This window comes from Myodes glareolus, chromosome 6 (assembly GCF_982192425.1).
Source record: "Myodes glareolus chromosome 6, mMyoGla1.1, whole genome shotgun sequence".
NCBI lineage: Eukaryota > Metazoa > Chordata > Mammalia > Rodentia > Cricetidae > Myodes > Myodes glareolus.
Window position 1 is genome coordinate 18,036,883 of NC_142031.1, and position 27,998 is coordinate 18,064,880.

General features: G+C 56.4%; 1 protein-coding gene across 2 annotated transcripts; it reads left to right on the plus strand.

Moving 5' to 3' along the window:
• Window positions 1–476: 476 nt before the first annotated feature.
• On the plus strand, window positions 477–27,944 carry Epha8 (EPH receptor A8). Of its 2 annotated transcripts, none has more exons than XM_085690464.2 (17): window positions 477–567; window positions 5,277–5,341; window positions 10,564–11,227; window positions 16,749–16,904; window positions 18,705–19,040; window positions 21,086–21,210; window positions 21,319–21,481; window positions 22,240–22,333; window positions 22,784–22,851; window positions 23,531–23,695; window positions 23,856–24,041; window positions 24,301–24,362; window positions 24,851–25,060; window positions 25,343–25,492; window positions 25,577–25,767; window positions 25,932–26,105; window positions 26,237–27,944. In XM_085690464.2, the coding sequence occupies exons 1-17, from the start codon at window positions 477–479 to the stop codon at window positions 26,349–26,351; spliced, it is 3,015 nt and encodes a 1,004-aa protein (XP_085546590.2). In that variant the 3' UTR covers window positions 26,352–27,944. The 2 variants fall into 2 exon arrangements, with proteins under 2 accessions (XP_085546590.2, XP_085546592.2); XM_085690466.2 differs by having other exon boundaries at window positions 23,600–23,695.
• Window positions 27,945–27,998: the final 54 nt, after the last annotated feature.

A 27,998-nucleotide genomic window follows, 5' to 3' on the forward strand; every position in this document is an offset into this window, starting at 1 on the left:
GTGGCTGCCTAGTCCTGGAGATGAGGGAGGCAGAGAGTTGTGTAAACTGCAAGTGGCTCTGAGTTACCTATGGGTCCATGAACTAGAAGCATGCACGCGCGGTCCCCAGGAGTGAGAGAGCCGGCGGTGCGTCCCGCGTGCGTCCTCTGGGACATCCCCAGGCGCGCCTAGGTCGCGAGGCCTCCTGCGTGCAGTGCGGTCCACGAGTGGCGAGGGGGGCCAACGCCCCCAGGCGCGAGCCGGTCGGGTCGGGCGTGTGCACGTGCTGCCGGCCGGTGGCCGCGGTGCGGGCTCGGCGTCCCGCCCGCCCGGGCCCTGATTGGCTGCGTGCGGGGGCGGCCCCGCCCGGGGCGGCGGCGGGCGCGGGTGCCCGCGTGCGGCTGAGCCGCGTGTGCGCCGGCCGGGGTGCGGGAGAGACAGGAGCGCGCCACGCGCGGCCGCCGGGCCGAGCCCGAGGAGCGCGGCGCCGCCCGGCCATGGCCCCCGCCCGGGCCCGCCTGTCCCCTGCTCTGTGGGTCGTCACGGCCGCGGCGGCGGCCACCTGCGTGTCTGCGGGGCGCGGCGAAGGTGAGCGGAGCGGCGGGGCGGGGGCGGGGGCGGCGTTGCCCGGGGCGCAACTTCCCCGCCTCGACCCCAGCCAGCCTGAGCTCGGGATGGCACGGACAGGGGCGGAGGGAAGATACACAGGGGACTGAGAATAGGACGCCAGGGTAAGGGGACAGGACTGGACAGAAGACAGAAGAGGTATGGAGGAGAGAGGGGACAGAGAGAAGGCAAGGGATGGGGACCTAGGACAGAACGAATTGACAGGCACCGGGCAGACAGGGAGACAAGCAAGATTCCAAGAATCGGGGACAAGATACAGAGGACTGAAGGAATGGGGGCTGAAGATGATATTGAGAAACAAGGCCAAGAACTGACGGAGACCAGAGAACAGGGGTTAGGGGACACGGGTTTGAGGGGTGCCTTGAGAGTAGGTTGGGGGCGAAGGCTGGCCAGAGGAAAGGGGCGCAATGGAGAGGCACCCGGTGGGAAGAGGTGAGGAAAGGACTGGGAGAGACAGAGGCATGCTGCCTCCAAGAAGGGTCTTGTCTGGGTCAAAGCCAGGTGCCCCCTTCACTCAGGCCCCAGGAAGGTGGGAGGGTCAAGGAGTCATCAGGACATCAGGACTCAAAGGATCTAGGAAGTGACTTGTGGTGGGGGAAGAGACCCCAGAGCTGAGAGGGGCACCCGAGTGCCCACCCACACCCTTTCTTAGTCCCACCAGACACTGCAGTCAGACCAAGGGTCCTGCCTCCCTACACCCCAGCTTCTGGTGTGGATTCTCCTTAGGAGGCTGTGCCCAGGAGGCTGTGGCCCACTGTCCAGGGATAAAGCCAGTCTCGTCAGTCAGGCAGGACTTACAATGTTCACTGCTCCCTAGCAAGCTGAACTATTCTTCCTGCTCAGAGTGTCCCTGGAATCCAAACATTTAGCTCAGGGGCCCAGCCAGCCCACAAGCACAGGCTCATTCATCCACACAGACCCAGGCTAGCAGAACCTGAGATGCATGGACAGCACACACGCCATCATGCGCACAGCAGTGCAGCTATTGCACACGCACGTGCACAGATATATGCACATGGAAATGTGTATTGTGACACCCACATAGGCATGTTAGGTGTCGCAGCACACACAGAAAGAGACCCTGTGACTTACATTTGTCCCAGTGAAACATATGCACTCTGAGACAGGTAGGATGCTATCCCCAAGGAAAGCAGAGCTGAGGAGGCATGGGGGGGGGGGCGTGTTGCAGGTGGGCAGGGCAGGCAGAGCTGGCTGGCTATCTAGTTATGAGACATGTTTGGGGAGGCATTATTCTGAGTGAGCAGGGAAGTGGGCAGAGTCAGGGCTCAGGAGAAAGATGGCCTGAGAGAACAGTTTCCCCAGAGCTGGGCCAAGTGCTGCGGCACGCGTTGGGGTGGGCTAGGACTGGGGGTGGAAGTGGTGTTTCTAGCCCAGTAATTTTTAAGGAGGTCTTCAGCAAGGCTCCAGGAGTGAGCTGTACTCCCCGAGTCCTTTCCTCAACTGTTCTGTGGAGGAGCCAGCCACCTTCCGGAGTCACTGGCTGTGTGTCCCAGAGTCCCCAGGGTACAGTGACTTTTCTCAGGCTCTAATGCTGCAGACAGATCCGAGGTAAGGAGCGCGTGCAACAGAGGGGTTACAGCTGGAGAAAAGGCAGGCCTGGAGAAAGGGGAGAAACCTGCCCACATTGAGGGGGTCACGGCTAAGTGCAAGGTACACAGCCAAATGATAGCTTGTGGAGTGCCCAGCCAAGCAGGGGTGACCCACACAACTCAGATGACCACATGATGGAGACCTGGGCCCGATGTCCACGTGGAACTCCCAGGAATCCTTGCACTGGTACAGATCCAGAACCTGCTAGGAAGACCACTGGGGACTCAGGGAGAAGGCACACTTCCCAGCTGGGGACCAGCGGAGGCGACAGTGCCCAGCCTGGCTAGCTGCCCGTTGCTCGCAGTGGCTGCTGGGCAGTCGTACACCTGCAGAGATTCCTTGAGTTGCGCCAGCCACCAGGCCCCTTCTCGCTCCCTAGAGTGGATCGTCCTCCACTTCACGGTGGTCTCTAAGGCAGTCTGCATGTCCTGCCTGATGTCCCTGGGCCACCCCGATTCTTTGGCCTCCCCATCACGTGCTGTGTCCTCGGGGAATGTGAATCAATTTAAGTATTAGTCTCAGCGAAATGGAATGGGGGAAGGTGACAGTGCTGGAGAGAAAAGGAATCGCATAATGCCTTCCACGGTCAGGCGGGAAGCCGCGGTGGAATTATCTCTGCTGCTCAGCACCTCACGGCCCCGTGAGGTCCCCAGAACAACCTGGACAGGGAGTTCTTGGAGGACGGCCTGTGGGCATGTTCCAGATGAGGAAACTGAGGCCTGAAGGGTTCCCTGGGAAGCCTTGGAGTCCAGTCTCCCATTTTCCAAATAGGAGATCCATCCAGAGCAGGGAATCGATCCCACAGTCTGGCAGGACAGGAAACCAGGCAGCTGTATGATCAGGGGACCTGGTCCAAGGGGCCTCAGACTGCCTGGCAGGCCTAGTACTGGAACTCCACCCAGTTCCCATCAACCCCTGTTGGCGTGGGTTGTCCTTTGAGGTTCATCCCACTTCTCTATACCCTCACGGATGAGATGTGAGGTACGGTGGCTGGCAGTGGTCCAGAGGAAAAGGATGGGAGAAAAGGGACAGAGAATGGTCTAGAAGGGATCGAAACAAACAGCCCTGGACTCCTGTAGCCTGTTGTGAATCCGATAGGATTGACTTTTGACTTATCTGTGGATTATCTGAGGACCGGCTGATGTGGTGGTACTTCCTGGGGACAGACGGTGGCCCTGTAGTCAAGGTGTTCAGGGGGAGCCTCCGTGGCGATGGATGTTTGTTCAGGGTCCTCTGATGTAGACGCAGCTCTGGACTGGACTGTTCTGTGCCTGAGACCCACATGTGGGATTTTGGCTCGTGTGATGACACCTCTGGGTGTTCTTTCCCCACCCTCTCTCCTAATGGTGCCCCACCGGTCTTGGGGGGGCCTGCCGTACAGCCCCCTTCCCTCCCCCAGCCAGCAGGAGGAAAGAGCTTGCCTGACCCACTTTTCTCTCTATTGCCTGAGAGCAAAAGAGGGAGGGAGACGGAAAACCTTCTCTCTGCCTGCGCCCCTGGCGTAGGGCTGGCTCCAGAGAGGGGACTTCCCTCTGTGGGCATTTGTTCTGGTTCTGGTCCCACCCAGTCCCTAGAGACCTAGAAAGGAGTGCAGAGGAGTCTTCCCCGGTTCACCCAGGCACCTGACATTGAGGTGGGAGGGTGGGGTGGAAGGAAGAAGGAAACGAGTCTGTTAGAGCATCCTCACTCTGCAGTTCCTGATGACACTTGGCTGCGTCTTTGAGGGCCAGAGAGGGCCAACTCGGAGCTATGCAAATGTCAAACAGAAGGATACCCCTCCTCCCGGTGGGAAAGTTCCAAGAGCTTTAACCATCTGTGACCTAGCCAGGTCACATTCCACCCTGGTAGATGGAAGCCCATGGTAGTTGGCTAGGGAAGGAGACCCACAGAAGAAACAAAACAGAACACAGAAGGCTATGGGGCTTCTGTGCCAAAGGCGCATTGAGATAAAAAAAAAAAAAAAAAAAAGCATAGCCCAGAGACAGGAAGGAACTTTTCCTAGGACACACAGCAGATGCAGATAGTTGAGACTGTAGTCCTGTTCTCTAAGCAGGATATCGAGTGAGTAGGCATAGGGTTGTAGGAAAAAGAACGGAGTGTCCACAGGGACCAGCTTTGGACCAGGCAGCTGGCCATGTGCTTTACAAATGGCTTCCTTGCCCCCATCTGAACCCCCAAGTCTTACCAATTCATTTTACAGATGAAGAATTGAGATTCAAAGAAATAGAAGCCATTTGGTAATGAGGGACTGGTGTAGCAAGGGCCCAGGAATGCCTGACCCCCAAAGCGGGCTCTTTACTTTGTGATTCTGCCAGGCCCCCCAGGTGGTCTTTGAGCAAGCTGGCATTTGTGTCAGAGCTCCTCCCCGCTGCCTAGGGCACCACCCAGAGAACCTGCTTCTCGGGCCAGCCTTGTCAAGTGATAGCTATCTCTGTGTTGGCCCTGGTAGCCACACTGGGGCTTCTAGACAGATTCCCAAACCTCTCAGAGACATACGTCTTTCATTCCTAAGTGGAAGTAGTACGGGCTGCTTCTCTGGACACCATCATAGACAAGGTGTCGTCTAAGGCTCCCGTGGGCAAAGTTCAGCACACAGATGGTGTTAGGAGGGAGCTCTCGTCCATCCACGACCCTCCTATTCCTGTCCTCAGTGGTCCAGCAGGTGCCGAGCTCCAGCCTGGGGACACTGAGGACATTAAAATCGTGCCTGTCCTCGGGGAAATGGTGGGACCTGATGGTGTAAATGTGAATGCTGTCACCACCTCAGAGAGCACTGGGGGTAAACACCACCACCCCCATTCCACAATGGAGGAATCTGGGGATCAGCCCCGCCCAGACGCAGCTCTGTACACCCAGTTGTTCCAGGAAGCCCAGGGCTTGGGTAGCACGGGCTGCAGTAGTGACATGGCCATTGGTTGGGGCGTTGAAGGACACTGGCAAGAACAAGCATCCTGGGATAGGAACTGTGAGCTCCTGGGAAGAGGAAATGATCAGTGTGGTTGGCTCTGGCTGGGAAAGGGGTCCCAGGGGCCTAATGCCCTCTTGTCTTCTTTTGACAGTGAACCTGTTGGACACATCCACCATCCACGGAGACTGGGGCTGGCTCACGTATCCAGCTCACGGGGTGAGTGATGGAGTTGCGTCGTCTTTCTGAGAGGTTACAGTTTGGGGTCTTCGCGTGACACGGGTCAAAAGGAAGCAGAGGCTCTAAGAAGTATACTCATTCGTTCACGGGCGCAGGAATGGGAGGCAGAGTAGATAGCTCTTAGCAGCTTAGCTCGTTGGCACCCCTGGGGTGACAGAGCTGGCTCTGACATGGCCCCCGATTCCTGTCTAACCCTCCGTTTGAGAATCTTCCTATCTGTGACCTGGGCTTGCGTATTCACAGCCTGCCCAGCCCAGGTCCAGGGTAGCTGGAACCATAGCAACAGAGAAATAGACAACCGAGTCCTTCGTTTGGGCTGGGTCCCCTCCCTCCAACTGCCAGGCCTCACCAGGGGTTCCTAGGTGAGGAGCCCTGTCAGAATCACCTTGAGCACAGCAGGCCACTGTGGCACGTTCCCAGGCCCCATCAGGTCTCCAGGTAACCATGGACTCCGTAACAATGCTGCACAACCTGTGGCCTCCATGATCTTTCCCAAATTCCATGGACATCATAGTAAAGGAGGGACAGTGACTGGTGGGACCTGGGTCACCACCTCACCCCTCCAGGCCTCAGTTTCCCTGTCTGTAGAAAGGCAGGCGTGCGTGGTGACCTCCTAAGGCTGTCACATGGCCTTGGTGCAGGGTGGGACCTCCGCAGTGTGGCTCTTGGAGTCAGTGAGCATTGTTACTAGTGTGTACTGTGATTGTATCCCATAATGAACACACACATACGTGACACGATCCCTTGTCCCCAGCACAGGCAGGTATGTTGATGGCTTTTATGAATACCTTTGACTGTCATAGTCCTGGGGACAGGGCATAGTTTGTCCTGATGATGACGGGGGCACCAGGAGTTCAGGCCTGGAAAGGGACGGGTTTTCTGTTTTGTTTTGTTTTTTACCTTGGGTGAGGTTTGCTTGGACGTCAGGAGGGATCTCTGCTCACCCTCTGTGGGGTCTCATGGCAGGCAGCAGTGGGCTGAGCCAGCAGCCATCAGCCCTGGGCACAGGACTCTGGGAGTTGGCAGGGACAAGCCTGAGTGCTGTGGTTCTCGAGGCCCAGAGCTGTAGCTGCACAGCCGCTGCTTTTGAGGACAGAGGCCGGGTCTTCTGCTCCCGAGACGTGCTTCTCAGTGTGGTTGTCCTTGGGGACTGCCTGCAATGGGCCCGTCCCTGGGAAACTCCAGTCTCAGGCCTGGTCCATGCTGAGTGCCCTGATACTAGCTGAGCAGACACCTCCCTTGCTTCTTAATGGCGAGGTAGAGGTAGCCTTGGCCCCAGGTGGGCTCTGGGCTGGCTGCCCCTGTTGCCCTGGGGCCAGGACTTGGCCATTAGGTTAATGGGAACCTGGATTTGGTTTGGGGAGGCTCACACCCAGTGACAGACAGCTCAGCTTTTCAGGGCGTGCCAGGTGTGTGCAGCGTCTTCTTGCTTCTTCTGAAATTTAGAAAGCAATGATAAAAACCTTGTGTTTATATCGCTACGGGAGCAAGTCCTGGGAGGATGGTAGGCCCATTCCACAGACGAGGTCTGCATCAGTGCAGTAGATGTAAACAAACAAAAAACCCCAAAAAGCAAAAAGCAAAGAACCCTGCTTTGGTGGTGAGCGGAGATCAAACCCAGATCTCTCTAGGCCTGGCACCTACGTGGAACCCATAGGCACCTCAGGTGCTAAGGGCTTGTCTGACCTCCCTGTAAGGGGTGAGGGAGGATTCATATTGTCTGCTGAGCCAAGGATGCGCTCCACTTGGAGCCTGGACTTGCCCAGAAAGGAATATATGCTGCCTGGCTCCAACCCCAGACTTGAAACTGAGCAGGTCGAGTGGGGGCGTGAGCGCATACTCCCATCTCGGGGCCTTCTGCTTATCCACCTGCCCAGCAAGGAGGAAAGCCTCTGGGACTGGCTCACCAAGCTCTATCCAACTCTCTACCGCTTGCTCCTTGGTCCTCTGGTCTGTGCTTAGCATGAGGGGGGTTATCTTGCTTGGACAGAACATAGCTGAAGGCATGGGTACCAGGCCCCAAGATGGTGCAGCGCTGCCTTCTCTGACCAGTGGAATCACACAGGCCATTCACCTCCTCATTTATACCGAGATGATCATGGAGCATGCTCTGTGCAGTTACAGAGAGTGACACATAGAAAGGACATTGGCCGATGAGAAGCCAGAAGCTTTTGAGAGCTTAGTCTACTCTGCTTAGGCCCAGACCCTGTGTACTTAACCAGGATGCATCTCTCTTTCTGCCCTGCTGGAGTATCCTGTGCCTTGCCTGGCGATGAACAGCCAGAGTGCACACTGCTCTTAGAAGGGGACACATTACTGTCGACATCTCCTTGACCCTTACCATGCCCTGGAGTAGCTAAAAGAAGCAGGCATTCATAGATAAAACACCCAACACTCAAAAGAGGGAGTGTAACAGGCCCACAGCTGCACAGCTGCTGTGCACGGTTCTGTTCCAGGAAGAGAACACGGTGGGGGACAGCCTGAGGTGTCAGCAGCAGAGGCAACTTGGGTGCGAGTGGCCCAGAGTGGTCCTGACTGGGCTGGCTTGTCCTTGCATTTATTTCCAGGAACCTGGCCACTCCAGGCGTCTGCCCTCACTCTGGGGCTGCCAGGGCTGGGCCAGGCCATTGGCACTGGTGGGGACAGCTGGAAAGGACTCTGTTCAAGCTGGTTAATTTATCTGGGCCCCTGGCAGGAAGCAGACAGGGAGCATCTGGCAAGCTCTTTGGTGTTCCATTAATTGTGACAATGACTTTAGCCCCAGATGTGGCACCGCTGCCTGGAGCTGGGGCTACGGTGTGGTGGTGGTGGGGGAGGCAGCAAGCATGGGCTCTTACAAGTGAGGCCACACCCCCTAGAAGCTCTGTGGTCAAGAACCTCATCCTAATGGTCCTGCAGGCATGCGGGCAGCCCAGGGATCTGCTGGCAAGGGCAGCAGTGCATTCGTGTTCTGCTCTTTGAGTGTCTTCCTGTGCCAGGCCTGAGCTCAGCACTCCGTAGGCATTTTCTCCTGGCGTCCTCCCAGCCTAGTTGAGATGGGCCTGTCTAGGGGGGCTGGGGTTGCTGCTGGTGCGGCCAGCAGAAATGAGGAAAGGTGGAGGGCCTTGTGACAGGCAGGAAAGGGCTTGGGACACTCAGGACCCCCACTGTGCCACACTTAGAGCAAACTCAACCTACAGATTAGTGGAGTGTCAGGAGGGAGGTTCTTCAAGCCCCCCAGCCCCATACTGAAGTAACAAGATCCTTGGTTCCGACAGGGGCAGAGAGAGAGAGTCACAGAGGTGGACATGGCCATCTGTCCTTAGCCCTGGCAATTCCTTGAGGCCCTCAGGACTCAGCCCAGTGCCTGCCCCCTGGCTTGAACTAGGTAGTGGTGTGGATGAGGGAGACAGAGATCTTCCCTCGCTGTGCCTACATAAGCCTCTGCTTCACCCAGGATGTTGCTGGCAAGTGCCACATCAGGAGGGCTCAGGTGTTACCCTCCCTTTCCCCATCTGGATTCCAGGTCTCCTGAGCTGTCACTCTCCACTGCTGGGGGGCCAGGAACCCACTTTGTTTTGTTTTGGTTTGGTTTGGTTTGGTTTTCTGAGACGGGGTTTTTCTGTGTAGCCTTAGCTGTCCTGGAACTCACTCTGCAGACCAAACTGGCCTTGAACTCACAGAGATCCACCAGCCTCTGCTTCCCGAGTGCTGGGATTAAAGGCATGTGCCACCACCGCCCGGCTCCCATTCCTCTTTAAGGCTGAGTAATAGTCCCCTGTCTGTGTGTGCTATTTTCTCTGTCCATGTGTCTGTTGGTAGACAGGTAGGTTGTCTGCTTGAGATGTTTATGTTTTCGGTGCTGGGGCTCAGACCCAGGGGATGTTACATTTTAGGCAGGCACACTCTGCAGCATATTGGTTGCCTACCCACCTCGTGAGCGTGATGGGTATACAGGTATCTCATCATGACGATGTACACTTGGAATTGCTGCCTCATGAAATTCTGGTTTTTGAGGCCCTCGCTACACTGTTTGGCATAGCAGCCGGACAGTTCAGCAATGAACCAGGCTCAGCGATGCACCGGGCTCCCGCATTCTCCATCCCTCACCGGCACTTCTTTTCTGTTTAAATATCTAATGGATGAGAAGTGGGCTCTCACTGTGGGTTTGATCCGCATTTCCCCAGTGGTTAGCGATGTCGAGTGTCTTTTCTTGTGCTGTTTAGCCATCTGTGTATCTTCTTTAGAAAAAAATGTCTTTTCAAGTCCTCTGCTCCTCTTTTAATTGGACTCTTAGTTTTCCGTTGGTGAGCCGTATTTATTTGTTATGGATATTAATGTCTCGTCTGATATATGGTTGGCAGATTTCCCCTGCTTCCCGGCAGCCTTTCTTTCAGCTCTGTGGGGGTATTTGGTTTATCTCTGTTTCCCTCACCCGGCTAGGGCCAGACGAAAGCAGTACTACTTAACTTTCCCTCAGCCTCATTCTGGCCTGAGTGGGGTCCAGACCAGCCCTAGAATCCCAGGCCACGGACAGTGGTGCAGAACCTCTTTCAGTGGTTTGCCTGCCAAGCACACACATAGCTCTGAGTCCCATCCCCAGCACTCCACCAATCATTCAGATCTGTAATCCAGGCACTCAGAGGGTCCAGGCAGGAGGAACGGAGGCGTTTGGGCTTGATTCTGACTACAAAGTGAGTTCGAGGCCGCTCTGAGTTACAAGAGGCCCCATCTCCGACAAATCACAAACCAAAAGGCAGCAGGGTAAAGGGAAGAGTCCGTCATTCAGCAAGCAGCCACAAAGGAGAGGGAGCCGGAGAGGGATTTGAGGTGGACCTCTCCTAGGGCCTCTGCTTCTTATGCTGGACAGGTCCCTTAAGTAGCTTAGTGGGAAACTGGACTCACCCACTTCTCTAAGCTAGTCCTGTCACCCTGGGAATGGAGGGACAAGGCATATAGAAACAGCGGTCAGAACCTGGGTGGCAGCCAGGCAAAGATGGGCTCTGTTGTACCCCTTGGTGGCACGCACACAGCTGGCTCTTCCTTATATCTGTAAGTCAGCAACACTTCCATGGGCGTAACTTGAGGGTTCATTTGCAGATGCCTGCCCTTGGGCAGTGGTGACTACCTGCCCAGAGGGACATATTCTCTCCTGTGTTTTCCCTGGCACCTATGGCCAGGTGTGGCCTCCACCCTAGCAGACTGTGTTCTCTTTGCCACAGTGGGACTCCATCAATGAGGTGGACGAGTCCTTCCGGCCCATCCACACATACCAAGTGTGCAACGTCATGAGCCCCAATCAGAACAACTGGCTACGTACAAGTTGGGTGCCCCGCGACGGGGCCCGGCGTGTCTACGCTGAGATCAAGTTCACACTGCGTGACTGCAACAGCATTCCCGGCGTGCTGGGTACCTGCAAGGAGACCTTCAACCTTCACTACCTGGAGTCTGACCGGGACCTGGGTGCCAGCACCCAGGAGAGCCAGTTCCTCAAGATCGACACCATTGCGGCCGATGAGAGCTTCACGGGCGCTGACCTGGGCGTGCGGAGGCTCAAGCTGAACACGGAGGTGCGTGGTGTGGGCCCGCTCAGCAAGCGCGGCTTCTACTTGGCCTTCCAGGACATAGGCGCCTGCCTCGCCATCCTCTCCCTCCGCATCTACTACAAGAAGTGCCCCGCTATGGTACGCAACCTGGCGGCCTTCTCAGAAGCAGTGACCGGGGCTGACTCGTCCTCGCTGGTAGAGGTGCGAGGGCAGTGTGTGCGGCACTCGGAGGAACGCGACACACCCAAGATGTATTGCAGTGCTGAGGGCGAGTGGCTGGTACCCATCGGGAAGTGTGTGTGCAGTGCTGGCTATGAGGAGCGGCGGGATGCCTGTATGGGTGAGTGGAACTCAGGGCTGACTGGCCGGGTCGGTGGCAAGTGGCTCCGTGTGGGCAGGGCTGCCAGTGTACATCATCACCAGCCATCTGGCTCCCTGTCGGCAGATGCACAGGGCATCTGGGGGCTGGGGAACAGGCAGGTGGCCTGTCCTGTGGACATTGTCAAAGGGATCAGGTATGCTATCAGGCATGTCCCTAGGGTAGGAAAGCACTCTGTGTGCTAATCCGTGCGGCCGTTGTTCTAGGGGCTTCACGTGTATTAATTTACTTAGTCCCCGTCAGCACCTTATGAAGCAGAGGCTATTAATGTCCTAGTTTTGAAGATGTGCAGAGAGGGGAAGCAGCTTGCCCCAGGGCACACAGCTAGGCAGTAGCAAAGCTTGATTTTGACGCTAGCTCTGGACTCTAAGATGAAAGTCAATCGACCCTCTAAAGTGTGGAGTGGACAGAAGTAGAACCAGGGTTCTGAGTAAAGAAGTGTAGGGAGGGGACATTGCAAGGACATGCCTACAGGGCCACCCAAGGAGGACAGGCTGGGCTGGACTTGTCACATGGCCCCAGACTCAGGCTGCCTGTGTTTGGGGGAGCTTGAAAAGTGCTTCTGGGGACAGCTGAGCAACTAGGCGTTCTAAGACTAGGCACCATACTGCATGCATGCTTGCTTGCCTGTGTCTGCACGTGCGCACACAAACATGTGCACACATTGTGCTCTCTGGATCCATGTGGGACCCTGCAGCCTGGTATGCTGAGAACAAGTTACCTAGGGGAGTTCGGTGGGCACCAGCTGGGGCACCAGCTGGTGTGGGGCTCGGCCTGGTTTCCCTCTGCCCTTCTTGGATCCCCTAGAGGCTGGACACATGGTCCCTCTGCCATCAGAGCACAGACAAGCCTGGCTATGGAGAACTTTGGTTCTGGCTACAGAGGGTCCAGGGAGGGACCTTCCTCTGTGGCAGTCATGGAAACACCTCCTGCGATCCAGGAGAACACACTGTCTCTATGGCACCTTTTCCGATGTTTGCCGTATTTGGAGACTTTAATGTATTCCCTTAACACATTAGGTCAGCTATTCTTCCCCTGAGTATCCTGTGCTCAGGGCATGGAGGTCTGGGCCAGAGGCCCCTGCCTTTAGGAAGTCCCCATCCTATAACAGTTTTCTAAGTGAGGTGGGACCTTTTTATTTTTTTCCACATGGGACAAACTGAGACCCTCTAACATCAGTTGCAGAATGGATCTGATCCCAAGCCAACTGCCCCTCAAGACTCCCCTTCTACCCATGGAGCCCTCCTATCCCATTCGGGCTACTAGTGATGGGTACAGCCGTGCCATCATGACTAGGCAGACTACTAGCTGGTAACACCTGCTCAGGGCTGTCTCAGCTCCCAGCTCTATATGCCACCAGCTCTACAAGTAAGCCAGCCAGCCCCACGTGCGTCAAGACAAGCTGGCCTGCGGGAAAGACTGGGAAGTCCCCTTGTTTGGAAGAGGTGAGAGACGGGGCAGGACAGGGCTCTTGGTGAGAATTCCTCAGAGAACTGGGAGGCCAAGGCCGAGCTTCCTGCCTGCCGCTGCCAGCCCATTAATAAAAAATAACAAAGACACGCAGGGCAGGGTTAGGGAACTGCAGTGTGTTTTGAGTTTTACATTTAAATCATAATGCAACATAATTACGCTAGTTGCAAGATAATTACAGGTTTTATAAAAAATATCAATTCACAGTGCACTGCAGGCAGCCATAGGGATGAGCTGCGGGTTTCGAGTCCCACATGGAAGGACATTCCCCAGCCCTGCCGGTGGCATCTGTGACTGTCTATGTCAGCACATCTGGAAGGAGCCACATGGGGTCTGAACTGAGACCTTCACACAGGAAGCCAGGCCAACAGCCTTGCCTGGGTCTCTGGAGACTGTAAACTCTGCCGTGTCTCCTGGCTCCTCAGGTGCCCAAGTGAGATTTCTTTCAGGCATCAGAAAATGTCAGAGTCATATGAAGCTAGTCCAGTTTACCATTGAGAGATAGAGGTCCAGAGAGGTAAAGTTACTGGCCCAGGGACACACAGCAGGGACTGGCAGGTAGATCTCCAGTCTCTGGAATCCTCCAAGCAGGAAGCTACCAGTTAGTGACTCAGTGACCTCCTTAGCCACCTGTACTCCTCTCTTCCCCCAACTCCTTCAGCATGTGGAAGGGCCTTGGAGCGTCACCCCCACCCCGAGTGGCAGGAAGAGTCTGAAGCCTAGTTGCTGTCCTTCCTGTCACCTGGATGGGAATGTAAATCACCCTCGGGGGCCCTAATCATCTTTCTATAAATATCAGAGGCTCATTCGGAGGGGAGCGGGGACGACGAGCTCTTTCGCCTTCCTGCCTGTGTTTAAAATCTGATTTAGAATTAATTTCCTTTGGTCGACCACGGGCGGGCACCTTATTTGTCAAATCTCAGGCTTCGTGCAGGGGGAGCAGAGAGGTGGCTGAGACTGTGGGCAGCTGCCAGCCTGACAGGCAGGCTGGGCAAGGTGCCCTCGGCGGGGCAGCGGCCTCTCCTGGCCCACAGCCTGCCGCTCCAGCCCTGTACCACTCCGGAAGCCCCCTGGATCACGGGGCAGGACTAGGCCACAGCCCGGAGCGCCTCCATCTGTCCCAGCCACTAATTCCTAGCCCAGCCTCCAGGATCCAGGGCTCCCTGAGGCCCGGTGATTAGTATTCTTATTAAAGATGATTTTATTTTCAAGGCGTGGATTAATCTGGCCTTGACACGTGATAGCCATATTGGGTATTAGCGGAGCAGGAGGGAACTGCCAACCGGTGAGCTGTAGGAAGACACAGCCAGCCTGGAGAGATGGCTTGGTGGTTAAGGAAGACACAGCCACCTCTAAGCTCAGGACTGTGAGGAGAGCCAGGTAGGGGCCCAGCTAGATGGTCCTAACTGTCTTTGCATCACCTCCTGGCTGAGAATCTGGGGCTGAAGGTTGCAACTCTCTGAGCTGTTCCCTCTTCTGTCAAAGGGTCTTTGGGTTGGGGTTCCATACAGTGACAGAGTGCTTGCTGAGCCTGTACAAGGCCCTGGGTTCTATCCCCAGCATGCACACATTTGCACACAGGCATATGTACGCAGGCACACGCACACAGGCACACATACACACGCACACAGGCACACATACACATGCACACAGGCAGATGCATACATACACATGCACTCAGGCACAAACATACAGACACATGCTCACCGACACACAAGCATACGCACTCAGGCACACACACAGACAAAACGATTGTACTACAATTGCCGATCCTATCTAGTTATAGTAACCGGTGCCAGGGACCACCAGATCCTGATGCTCATGTGACCCTCTCTGCAGCCCCAAGCTAGCACTATTGCTGTCCCCATTTTACAGATGAGGAAACCAGGGCCCGATGACGTGCCCTGTGTCACTTAGCCCAACTGTGGAGTTATACCAGAAAGAGATTCAGTCAACCCCCCGTGTCCATCCAACAGCTATGAGCTGTTGACAGCCAAAGCTTTTCAGAGATGCCTGTCACATTGTGCGCTCCCTTCATGCCGTGCCACAGCAAGATTTCCCTGAGAACTGCTTCTCTGTCCATTCCTGCTCCAAAGGCTCCCTGGGCAGAGCTGACTCCTCTGACCTAGTTTGTTGTGGAGGGGCAGGGGAGTGGGGAATGGATAGGGGAGGAACAGCACACGGGGGTCCGCCTACCACAGTGAGGGCACCGTTTCTCAGCACAAGCCCCCTGCTAACAGTGCTGCCCTGATGGCTCACTGCCTCGGAAGGAGCCTGTGTCCAGGCTGCACCCCAAGACAGATCCCTGTACTCTGAGCCCAGATGGAATCAAGCCTGAATCTTCTTGGGGTCCCTTTGGATGGGGCAGGTATCTCAAAGCATGGACATATCATCCCATCACCTGACAATGCTGAGCCCCTTCCAGGGCCGCAGTTCTGTGCCCCCAAAGTCACTCTAGGGCCGTCCTTTCCCCTGCCTCTCACTTTCTTACAAGTCTGCTGACTTTTAGAATTTGCTTGGCATTAGCAGGTATAATAAAGAGATCTGATCGGTATCCACAGGCACCGTGCTCTGAAATGACATCCTTAAATAAAACTTCCCTGGGGGACTGGCTTTTCCAGGATGGGATTTAGTGTGTAGAGAATCCAGTGAGCCTGTGGCTGCCCCTGTGTGACAGAGCTGGCAGCTACTGGGTGGCACTGGGTGTGTCTGACCCTCCAGAAGGGTTCACATGAGTACCGTCTTTGGCACAAATCAATCCTTACCTCCTAAGGACCTCCCAGTCCAGGAGGAGAGACTGACTGGGAGAGGAAGATACAGGGACAGGCCCAGTCATTTCTGAGTGTTCAATGGAGAGGGCCAGCAAGGCTGTCGCCGAGGACCAGTTGGAATGGATCCAGAAAGAGGAGCTCAGCACCTGGGTAGGAGAGAAAAGACACCCTGGGAAGCAAACCCAACACGTGCAAAGGCCCTGAGGCCAGCAGCTGTTCAGTCTGGCCTGGGGATGGGCGGCTGACATTGGCCTGGCAGAGAAGGTTGTTTTTATTTGGAACTCCAAGAGACTGAACAGGGGCGTGGGGTTCTGGAATTCCTGCACCCATCTGCCTGTGTGATTTTGTTCTTACCTTTCAGACATCCCCCTCCTTGGGGAGGGGGCTTCTACCACTGCCCTCCGTGATCCCCTTGCCCTCCTGAAGATGATTTCATCATGTTTATCTTGTGTCTCCTTCCCCAATATGGTGGCCTCGGAAAGTGGGCTGGGTTCCAGTCAGGGTCTCCTGGGTCTGGAAAGGGCCTGGTCCTGGGTCCTGCTCTAAGCCATCTGGCTGGATGTGAGAGGGCAGGTGGGGCCACTATCACTCAAATGAGGTAGAACAGGTGGCAAGTTCGGCAGAAGAAAGGATCAGACAGGAGACAAGCCGCTAGCAGCAGAGATAACAGGGTGGCAGGCATTGGAGTTAGGTTCCCTGGGGAACTTGTGGGGCATGAAGTATGAGACCCCAGCCGTAGCCTTTGCCACCTTAGGGTTTGTGCTCGAGCCAGGAAGCTGGCCTTAATGGGAGAGGGTCCCTGTTTGTCCAGGCTTGGAACAGGTCATGTGTGGGGCTTTTCCTACTCGCCCACATTCCCCACCTCCCTCTTTGATCCACTTAGGTCACACAGGTCATGGCTTTAACCACCCTACCATTGATTCTCAGCTGCTTGGGCCCTGTCAGACCCCAAGGCCAAGGAGGGTGGGCGATTTTGGAAGCTTGGGAGTGGGGTTTTGGGGTGTCCATTTTGGTATTGGAATGCATATCAAGGTCCTAGCTCAGCTCCTTGCAACCTTACAGAAGTCAAATGTCCTGTCTACACCCTGTCCCTTATTCATTGGTGAGGATAGCAGCATCGTGTTACAGACGAGAAGCTCGTCCCTCCAGGACCCCCCAACACACACACTGGGAAGCTCAGGGGGAGTCCCCCTGAAGCTGTTTGGTGGGGAGCTTGCCTCTATCTCTCTTATCCTCCACAGCCTGTGAGCTGGGCTTCTACAAGTCAGCCCCCGGGGACCAGCTGTGTGCCCGATGCCCACCCCACAGCCATTCTGCGACCCCTGCAGCCCAGACGTGCCGTTGTGACCTCAGCTACTACCGCGCAGCCTTGGACCCACCGTCGGCAGCCTGCACCCGTGAGTATTGCCTAGCAGCTCTTCTGGTAGGACCCCCAAGGTTCAGGAGCTGTGTGTCTGAAATAAGGGTGGATTGTGTATAGGGCGCCTCACTGCAGCATCAAGCTTGACCTCCTGGAGTCTTGTTGTGGTCCCCTGCCATCTCTTCAGGGACACCCAAGAACCTCTTTCTGGCCTTCCCTCGGTCTTTCTCTCCTAAAGAACATCCAGTCAGAGCTCCTGCTTTCCTAGAGCAAGGTGGCTTTGGTCGTCAGACTTGGCAGTGATGTCAGTGTCCCAGGGCTGGGTGGGCAAGCCTTGTGCTCAGTGTGAGGTGAGGGTGGGAGCCAGAACAGCACTCCCTCCCTCACCATCCTAGACAAACCAGCAGGAGCTGCTGGATACCGGGAGCTGCGTGTGTCTGTGTGTGTCTGTGTGTGTCTGTGTGTGTTGACAGACCCACATGTGATGTCTGCACACCTGAGTGTGAGTGTGCAGCGTGCATTTGTATTATTCATGTGTATTACAGATTCTCAGGTGGTTGTGGTGAGACACAGGACAGTTGAAAGGATTCCTGAGCTTGAACAAGTGTGACTCGTGTCTGGAGAGGGTGTGGTTCTGTGTGTGTGTGTGCCCTGTGTACCCAAGGGGACTCTGAGGGCTGCAGGACTGTCTTGGCATTGATGTTGTTCCTCAACCCTGGCCCTTGACCTCCACTGACCTGGGGCCCAGCATTCACCAACCCTCGCTCACTGCCTGCTGCAGAGGGGCTTGCATGATTTTGCGTTGAAGCTGCTGCCTAGATCTCTCCTCCCTTGCCCCTCCCATCACCACCCAGCCCCAGGCTCCCTGCATAGGCAGGTCAGGGTTTGAATGTACTCACACCCATGGGTGCCACACATACACATGCTGGCCAATGTGCTCACACCCACGGGTGCTACATACACCCATGCCAGTCGTTCCTCCATAGTGATTACTGCCCAGGCTTGAGTTATCTTGATGTGGGACCTGATGGGGCAGAAAGAGTTCCTCCTCAGCTTAGGCGAGCCTAGCTCTCAGTCCCAAGCAGGTGCCCACATTTGGCTAGACTCTGGCTTCTTCCCAAGCCCATGCTACAGGGCCCAAAGCTACCAATTGGCCTAAGTTCGTAACTCCTAGCTTTTGGTGTCTTGTACCTTGGACTTGGAAATTCTTCCTTACATCTTTCAAGAGCCCCGGGAACCCTTTAAGAAGGGTTCTGAGAACGTGTGCTTCAAATCTCTCAAGGCCAAGATTCCCAGGCTGGAATGATGAGCCCTGGGGTTCTCTATCCACCCTGTGCTCTCCTGGCTCAACTCCCATGACACGTCTACCCAGCCCCACAATTAGCTCAAAAAAGGAGCCACCAGCCCGTCTCTCCAGAGTCTGTGTTGCCCAGCCTGGGGCTGTATTCCAGGGAGGAGGCAGGGTTGTGTGGTACCGCACAGCCTAGTGCATACACAGCAGGGTTCCTCTTTCACAGAGAGTGCTCGGAAGCATTTCTATTAGCACAAGAACGCAGAGACAAGACAGGTGGACACGACCGGGCTGTTTACATATAGCGTGACTGCTGTGGTCTCCCCAGGACTGTGCAGTGTCCCTCCAGCTATCGGTGGGAATTGTAGGACACACACTGTGACCCTGTGACATGGAAACTCAGGCTCCTGTCTCTGATGCTGGCACAGTCTTTGCCCTGTGAGCTTCTGGAGGATGGAGTAGATGTGGCTTCCTTAGTAAAGAGGCCCCGGATACAGTGGGGATCTTGGGCCAGTGTCACCCCAACTTGTTACTTTCTGCCCTCAGGGCCACCCTCAGCTCCAGTGAATCTTATCTCCAGTGTGAATGGAACATCCGTGACCCTGGAGTGGGCCCCTCCTCTGGACCCAGGTGGCCGTAGTGACATCACCTACAACGCAGTGTGCCGCCGCTGCCCCTGGACCCTGAGCCACTGTGAGGCTTGTGGGAGTGGAACCCGCTTCGTCCCGCAGCAGACCAGCCTGGCACAGGCCAGCTTGCTGGTGGCCAACCTGCTGGCCCATATGAACTACTCCTTCTGGATTGAGGCTGTCAACGGTGTGTCCAACCTGAGCCCCGAGCCCCGCAGTGCTGCTGTGGTCAACATCACCACGAACCAGGCAGGTAGGCGGAGCAGCCCTAGGGACCCCCATGCCGTGCTAAGCCATTGTCTCTCAAGACCTAAGCAGGGGGCATTTTTGCCTGTAGGAAAGCGAACCCATACTGTGAATGGATGTACCCCAGAAAGTACAGAGGCAGGCTTCTGTTGTGGGGGGTCATAAGCCTGGATTCTAGAACTTTCCCTACCTATATCTCTAATTTCTCTCTTGTGCAGTTGACGTAACGGCACTGTCCTCCATACTGTAGAGGCATAGAGAGGGGAGAGTGCCCCGCCCAGCAACTGGCAACAGAGTCTGAGGCTGGCCCAAGCTGGCCTTGAACCCACATCAGTCTTTTTGCCTTAGCCCCCCAAGTGCTGAGATGACAGATATGGCCCTCCACTTCCAGTTTATGCGGGGCTGAGTATCGAACCCAGTGCTTCATGCATGCCAGGCAAGCACCCTACCAACTAAACCACATCCCCAGCCCTAGATGTCATCACATCAGTGCCTATTTCCAGAGCCAGATGGGTTTGAATATGTTGGGACCATGGTCATTCCCTTATTTCTGGTCAGCTGGACTGAGTTCAGCCCCCTGGAGGTTCGTTCTTTCCGAACTCTGGGGGTCATGCCTGTCGGGCAGCAGCCTGGTCCTCAGAGCAGCCAGGGGTAGCTTTCTGTGCATGATCACCCCGGAACATTCCCAGGACCCTCAACTCCGCCCCACCATTAACATATGCAGACATGGTTCAGCAGCCCCCTGTCTCCACATAGAAAGCAGAGGTCGGGACCCAGATGAGCAGCCTCCTGGGAATTTCAGCACTTCCATCTCTCCCATGGCCCAGTGACATCTATCCAGGACACTTCCTTTCCCGCAAGTTCCCACCGTCTTGTCCAGCAGTATCCAGGAACAGACCCTTGCCTGGGTTCACAGCCCTGTTCTGCCACCTGTCTGCAGGAGCAGGAAGGCAGGTGGCTGGCTGGAGGGGAGCAGGGAAGAGCAGAGACCCCAGCAGCATTTGGATAGTACCCACATTAGAAAGAGATTTACTGCTACCCCACTCCACCCACGGCGGATCTCATGTGCCGTCCCTGTCGAAAGGCCCACAGGGCTCTTTTTGCAGAGTGACCTCAACTGCACCTCCACCTTTTCTCCACCTTGGCACCATGGCCACATGCAGTAGGTGCCTCCTTGTTCTGTACCCCTGCCTGCCAGCCCCGGTCTCCTTAGTGCAGCCTGCAGGGACAGCCGAATGTGACTTAGCTGGCCCTGGCTAGTCAGAAAGCCACCGCAGAGCTGTGAGCTCCCACATCTGACTCCCCTATTTCAGGTCCTTCCATAGGGGCTTCTTGACTTTTCTCATCAGAGTGGCTAGCAGCAGCAGCATCTATTGGGCACCAACTGTAAGCAGCCCCTGCCTTCAAAGCGCTCCCAGGCATGCTGGAGCAGCAGGACACCTAGACGCAGGAAGAACTGGCCAGTCAGGGTCTCACTCTGCAGTCCAGGCTGGCCCTGAATTCATGTTGATTCTCTTACCTCCACCCCAAGTGTTGGGATTACAGGTGGGAGCCACCATGCCCAGCTTATTTCTTTGTTTGGCCTTGTCTGTAGCTATGTGTGATCTTCGAGCAGACTCAGGAGAGCACAGAACACCCGAAGATGAAGCCAGGGGTTGGAGGCAGGGCACCTCCAGTGACCAAAGAACCCCTGAACACAGACAGGCCTCCTCAGCTCCTGCCCCTCGTTGTCCAGTGCTACCCCAACCAGGACTCCAGCCCAGGGTCCTTCCGCAGGCATACCTGCTATAGCCAGACCTCTGCTCAGGATGAAGGCCCTGAGGGCAACCAGGTCTGTCCAGGTGTAGCCAGCTTCACATCTTGGCCCAAGAGCCAGGCTGTGCTGTTGTACTGGCCGCAGGGAATGTTCCAGGAGGCAGCCAGTGCCTTTGCAGGGTATGGGGCTGCTGATTGTCCTGGTGTAGAAACGGGTGGGTCAACAAGCTCAGTCTGGGGTCCCAGAGGGGCCTGGGCATGGCCCATGCTGGGCCTGATGGGTAGCTGCCACCCCAGCCCCGTCCCAGGTGGTGGTGATCCGGCAGGAGCGGGCGGGGCAGACCAGCGTGTCACTGCTGTGGCAGGAACCAGAGCAGCCCAACGGCATCATCCTGGAGTACGAGATCAAGTACTACGAGAAGGTTTGAGAAGGTTCCCGAAGGTGGGTGGGCGAGGAGCCAACGGGGACATGGGCAGCAAGGAGGGCCTCGGGGCCGCGTGGCCTCACTACCCTCGTCTCTTTTGGTCAGGATAAGGAAATGCAAAGCTACTCTACCCTCAAGGCCGTCACCACCCGTGCTACCGTATCAGGCCTCAAACCGGGCACTCGCTACGTGTTCCAGGTCCGAGCCCGCACCTCAGCCGGCTGTGGCCGCTTCAGCCAGGCTATGGAGGTGGAGACCGGGAAACCCCGTGAGTGTATGGAGGGGGAGGGACAGGGAGCCCCACTGGTGAGACCAAGAGGAGGAGGGCGAGCAGGGGAAAACCTGTGGCCATACCGGGCTGTGCCCACAGGACCTCTGTTCTCATTATCCAATCCAGTGGGATTTTTACAGTCAGGAAGGCCTCTTCTGAGCCTGAGTGAGGCCTCTTCCAGGTGACCTTATGGGTGTCCCAGGGACATCTCTCGGAATTTCGTGTCCTCCACAGATGGTAGAGGCTTTCCCGTGTGTATTCTGGGACCCGCAGCATTCACATCACTGGGGCCTTGTTGGAAATCTTAGTCCCCAGACCTGTTGCCCTGAATCAGAAACCATGAAAAGGGGGCCCAGCGGTTAAAGGAGTGCACAAGCCCCAGTGTTTATAGATCCTTTTGAGACCAAAGGTGGCAATCATGCGCTTTCCATTCCATTTATTGTGTGGCCTCCAGTAAGTTCTCAGAGCCTCCGGTAGGCTGCAGACGGTGCCAGGCCCGATCTTACAGGGCTGAGAAGAGAGGCCAGCGCTCACATCTCTCAGCACACTCCTGGTGCTGTGAGATTGACAGCAGCACGGGTGGTTCTCAGCTCTTCTTTGTTTGGGTCAAAGAGGGCAAGTAGCTGTCCCCAGCATGCACAGCTTGCACAGTGGGAAGCCAGGCAGCCCAGCTGCATGAACTCCAAGGGACGCCCAGTGCAGGGTGGCATGGGAAAAGCAGGCTGCGGGCTGCAAAAGACCAGGCCTTCCTGCAGGACCCCGGTATGATACTCGGACTATTGTCTGGATCTGCCTGACACTCATCACGGGTCTGGTGGTGCTCCTCCTACTTCTCATCTGCAAGAAGAGGTAGGTGCACCTCTGCCCCACCCCAGCGACAACCCAGCCATGCCCAGCCAGAACCTATCCCCTCCAACCACAATCCAAGCACGCCCAACCATCCTCAGCCCTGCCCCAGCCACAACCCAGCCACAACCAAGCCTGGTCCCACCTCAGCCCCACCCCAGACACATACATGCCTAGTCAACCTCAGCCACAGTCCAGCCACGCCCAGCAACACCCAGGCCAGGATAAAAAGGGACTTACTAGGGTGGCCCAGCAGAGCCTGTTTTGTGGCTGTTGGGGCTATCCCCATGGGTTGAACTGTGAGCCCCAAAACAAAGACTGTCCCCTGCAGACTTGCTAAGGGACAAGAGCCAACCTGCTGAGAGAGGGGCATCCTAATTCATCTTCTGACTGGGTCTAGGCTGGCCTGGCCCCAGCAGGGTGGTGACTGCTCCCACCCTCACCCCCATGCAGGCACTGCGGCTACAGCAAGGCTTTCCAGGACTCGGATGAGGAGAAGATGCATTACCAGAATGGGCAGGGTGAGTGTGCAGCCTTGCCCCAGCAGGTCCCAGTGTAGGACTGCCAGGTCCAGCTGTCTATAGGAAGACCAGGCAGGGCCTAGGCTAAGGCTAGCTGTTACAGAGGCCACTCCCACTTTGCTGGATGTCAGCCTCCTTTGGGATGCTGAAGGCTCTTTGGTCAGGCCAAGGCCCAGCCATGTCCACTCATACATGTTTCACGTGTGATTTCTCTGGTGCAGTTTTGGACGAGAACCCCGCTACAGAAAGATTTCCAGGTTCCTATAGAGAGATTCCAGGAAGCAGGGGAGCCATGGGGATCCTCCCCTCCACGTCCTACCACTGTGCCCATTAAATGCCAGTCAGAATACTCTTCCCCACTAGGCTCCATGCAGCCTTGGAATCCTTAGTGACCCACCTTCAGGCAGAGTTGGCACTTGTGTAAGAGCAATTTTAAGATTGCACTTTGGCGGGGGGGAGGGGGACAGGGAACAACAGGCATGTCGGAATTAGCCAGAGACCCAGAACACAGAGTCATGCCGTAGACTTCCTGCTTATGCCTATGGGTAAGCCTTGTGGGGTCCCTGCTGTCTGATGCTAAATCTAGAGATTCCCAGAGACACCCCATTTCCCCTAGGAAATATTGGGAGAGGAAACTTCCTCCTGTCCCTATTGAGGGCCCTTCTCCTTGACTCCTCAGCACCCCCACCTGTCTTCTTGCCCTTGAATCACCCCCCGGGGAAGTTCCCAGAACCCCAATTCTGTGCAGAGCCCCACACCTATGAGGAGCCAGGTCGAGCAGGCCGCAGCTTCACCCGAGAGATCGAGGCATCCAGGATCCACATCGAGAAGATCATAGGCTCTGGTGAGCCCCAGAGGCTGGGAGGGGCGGGTGGCATGGGAGGGGACCCATGGCCAGAGGGTAGGGAATGGGGACCCTGGAGCACCTGGTGCTGGAGGCACGGAGAGAGTGGACCGGAGTGGGAGCCGGGTTCACTGCTGCCCACTCCTTCTGCGCCCCACAGGGGAGTCGGGAGAAGTGTGCTATGGGCGGCTGCAGGTGCCAGGTCAGCGGGACATGCCTGTGGCTATCAAGGCCCTCAAAGCTGGCTACACCGAGAGACAGCGACAGGACTTCTTGAGCGAGGCAGCCATCATGGGCCAGTTTGACCACCCTAACATCATCCGCCTTGAGGGTGTCGTCACCCGTGGTAGGTGCCAGACAAGGGTAGCTTCACCTTGTGGGACGCTGCTACTCACAGAGGGATCTGGCCCATCTGCCGGGCCATCCTAACTCTGTCCCTATGTCTCAGGTCCCTAAATGACCCTGGAGTACTCAGAGCCCAGGACCACAGTCGGACCCTAAAAACCATCCTGACCACCTCCCGGGTGGGCATATGTTCTTGGGGTCCCTGATCGGCAGCCCTGGCCCCACATACACCAGGCCTGCATCTCCCCTTCCCTGTCCAGGCCACCTGGCAATGATCGTGACTGAGTACATGGAGAACGGCTCTCTGGATGCCTTCCTCAGGGTATGTCTGTGCCCACTTGGGGGAAGGGTGCTCGTCCTTCACTGCCACCCACAAAGATGGGGTATGTTCGCTTGCCGTCCACATATGGAGGTTCAGTCTGGCTGCTCAGGGTTTGTAAGCAGCACCCCTCACCCCGCCCAAGCTTTCATCTCACATACGTGGGGAAGAGGCAGGTACAAGGGACATCTTAAGGGTCAGGTGATCGAACTGCTTTCTAGCCCCCTACCGTGAAGGTCCCACTTTTGCAAGGGCCCTTACCGCCCTCCCTCAAGCTAAGGGTTAGCGTGTCCTGTGCCACCCCTGCTAGGTATTCACTGGGGACTGTCAGACCCGGAACGTGACCTTTCTGGGCCTCCATTTCCCCAGAGGAGACACCCGCAAATGCCCAACATTTCACTTTGCCCAGTCTCTAGGGAATTACGGGAGGGTCCCCAACCCTGAACCAGGAACTGTCTCCAAAGCCCACACCACTCTGTGTCCCTTTGCAGACTCACGATGGGCAGTTCACCATCGTGCAGCTGGTGGGCATGCTTAGAGGGGTGGGCGCTGGCATGCGCTACCTCTCGGACCTGGGCTACATCCACCGTGACCTGGCCGCCCGCAATGTCCTGGTAGATGGCCATCTGGTTTGCAAGGTGTCAGACTTCGGGCTCTCGAGGGCTCTGGAAGACGACCCTGAAGCCGCCTATACCACTGCGGTGCGTTTCCAACATCTTCTCGTGAGCAGGGGGTATAGGCGAGGCTTGACAATTGTTTCTAAAGCTTGGGGGGGGGCAGCCAGTCACATTCTAATGTGTTCTGTGGAACACACCATGTGTTTCAGGATGCTTTAGTCTTCTCTTACCTTTCTAGTGACTCAGGGAGGTGGACTCCCCTAAGACGGGCACTCTTGGTGGTGGTGGGCTGGGAAGTAGGATTCTGCCTTGGGCTAGAGGACAAACCCAGCCACCCATCCTTCAACATTTTTGCATCCATACCAGGGAGGGAAGATCCCTATTCGGTGGACAGCGCCCGAGGCCATTGCCTTCCGCACTTTCTCCTCAGCCAGCGATGTGTGGAGTTTCGGCGTGGTCATGTGGGAGGTGCTGGCCTATGGTGAACGGCCCTATTGGAACATGACCAACCAGGATGTGAGTCTGGGGCCCAGGGGAGAGACACAACAGTGGGGCTCCAACAGGGAACCGGGCCTGAGCCCAGCACTGTGTCCCACCCAGGTCATCAGCTCAGTGGAGGAGGGTTATAGGCTGCCAGCACCCATGGGCTGCCCACGCACCCTGCACCAACTTATGCTGGACTGCTGGCATAAGGACCGTGCCCAGCGGCCTCGCTTCTCACAAGTCGTGAGCGTCCTCGATGCCCTGATCCACAGCCCTGAGAACCTTAGGGCCACAGCCACCGTCAGCAGGTACCTGAGCCCCGTGCCAGCCGTACTGCCTCCTTCCCAGAGTCCAGCTTTGCAAATCATCTACCTAATGCGGGGCTGGGATGGAGGAAAAGGATGCCCAGTGCCCATGTCCCTGGCAAAGGCCAGAGCCCTGATAGACTACTCATGGGATTCTCTGCTCCCAGGTGCCCACCCCCTGCTTTTGCCAGGAGCTGCTTCGACCTCCGAGGAGGTGGAAGTGGCAGTGAGAACCTCACTGTGGGAGACTGGTTGGACTCCATCCGAATGGGCCGGTACCGGGACCACTTTGCAGCCGGCGGGTACTCCTCCCTTGGCATGGTGCTTCGCATGAATGCCCAGTGAGTGACAGGACGGGAAAGAGGGTGCAGGCCCAGAAGCAGTTCCACAGCAGTTCAGGGGTGGGCAGTGGTCTCTCTTCCCAGCTCCCAGACTCCTAAGACCAAACTAGTGGACCTCGTTTCTTTGGCAGGGATGTGCGTGCCCTTGGCATCACCCTCATGGGCCACCAGAAAAAGATCCTTGGAAGCATCCAGACCATGAGGGCCCAGCTAAGCAGCACTCAGGGGCCCCGTCGGCACCTCTGACTCCTGGCCACCTGGCCCTGGTTGTACTAGCTGTTAGGGGCTCCGCAGGGCCACCCAAAAGTCACAGTAGCCCCGGAGCTCTACCGTAGAACCTGCAGTTACAGGAGTCAGGCATCTGGGACAAGGTCCTCAGTGCTCCAGGTGGATAGAGCACCTGCCCTCCAGAGGCACAGGACCCGTGTCTTCTAGAGCCTGGGCCTTCCAACACCAGAATCCAACAGTGACGTCACTCCCCTACCTGTGTGTGCATTCATGCATGTAGGTGGTGGTCAGGGTGTGCTCTCACAAGGCCCTGGCTGCTGATGGAAACAATATGTGATCATGTCTCTGTTCCCAGACGTGTGCAGATTACCACGTGTGCGCTTATCCACTAGGGCAGGAGCCACATGTGTGTGACCACAGATAACACATCATGGATGAGGAGGCATGATAGTGTGAGCGAGGAATCTGAGCTGACACTGCCCAGTTCCCAGTACCTGTGGGGACCAGGCAGAGGCCCACATCCACTCCCCCCAGTGCCTGGAGGCTGGAGCCCAGGCTGCTTCCGAATCACACCAGCACCAGGCCCACCGTCCAGCCTGGGTGAGCCCACCATGGCTATATCTCAGGTCCGGGCCTCCTTCCTCTATGGGGGAGCCACCTGCAGCTTCTGCCTGGCTCCTCCTGCTGCTCAACAGGAAAACAGGGTTCCTGGCCAGTCCCTCTGGCCACCTTCCATAGAGGGTCACAGCAGAGTGTGAGATGCCCTCAGAGGGGCTTGGCTGCCTGGCCACACGCTCTTATGGCTGTGATGCCTCTTCCCAACTTCTCACTGCCCATCCCTGCCACCCCTGCCCATGCTGGGAACAGGAGCATGGGGCAAATTCAGAGCCCCAATCCCACCCCTCCCTATACCAGATAGGAATGCCCAGAGAAGGGCATGCCTTGTCTGAGGTCACATGACAACCAAATTCCAGATCAGGTCCCCTTCCTCCCAGCCATGGTCTGTTAGGATGGGAGGAGCCTGGGAAGCCTGTCACCCACAGGCTGACACCCCCGTTACGGCCCACCAGGGTATGTAAATATCTTTTTTTCTACCATGCCAGGATATTTTTTCCTCACTCCTGGCAATGCAAAAATGGTCTTCAAAGCACATACAAAGCACCCCGGGTGAGAAAGCCCCACCCTGGGGGGAGGCAGGGCCCAAGGAGCCCCAGCACAGAGCAAAGGGCGGCCCCCTCCCCTTCCAAGCCCTGCCCACAGCCAGCACAGCACCCCGCGAGACACCAGCACTGAGCCCCTTCCCTCCTGCAATAATTCAGGGGCCTCAGCCCCACCCAGGTGCCGCGGCCAGCTCCTGCGCTTCTATATATTATAGTACTATGTAGCCGAGCTGCCCTTCCTTCCTATGGAAGTGGGAAACATGGTCAGGACACGAGGTGGGGGGACACCCCGTCTTCCACCCTACCCCACTCACCCAGTGTCTGGGCTTGGGATCCTCAGGCAAGGCCTCTGAGGTGGGTCCCCCTGGGGGCTCCTGGGGCCTCTCTGTGGCTCCCATTCTATCTGGAAATTACCTGTGATGAGAATAAATTCTCTCTCATCTTTGCTGTGCATCCTGTTTTTTCCCCCATTCCTATTTCCACTAGGCACTAGCAATGTGCATTT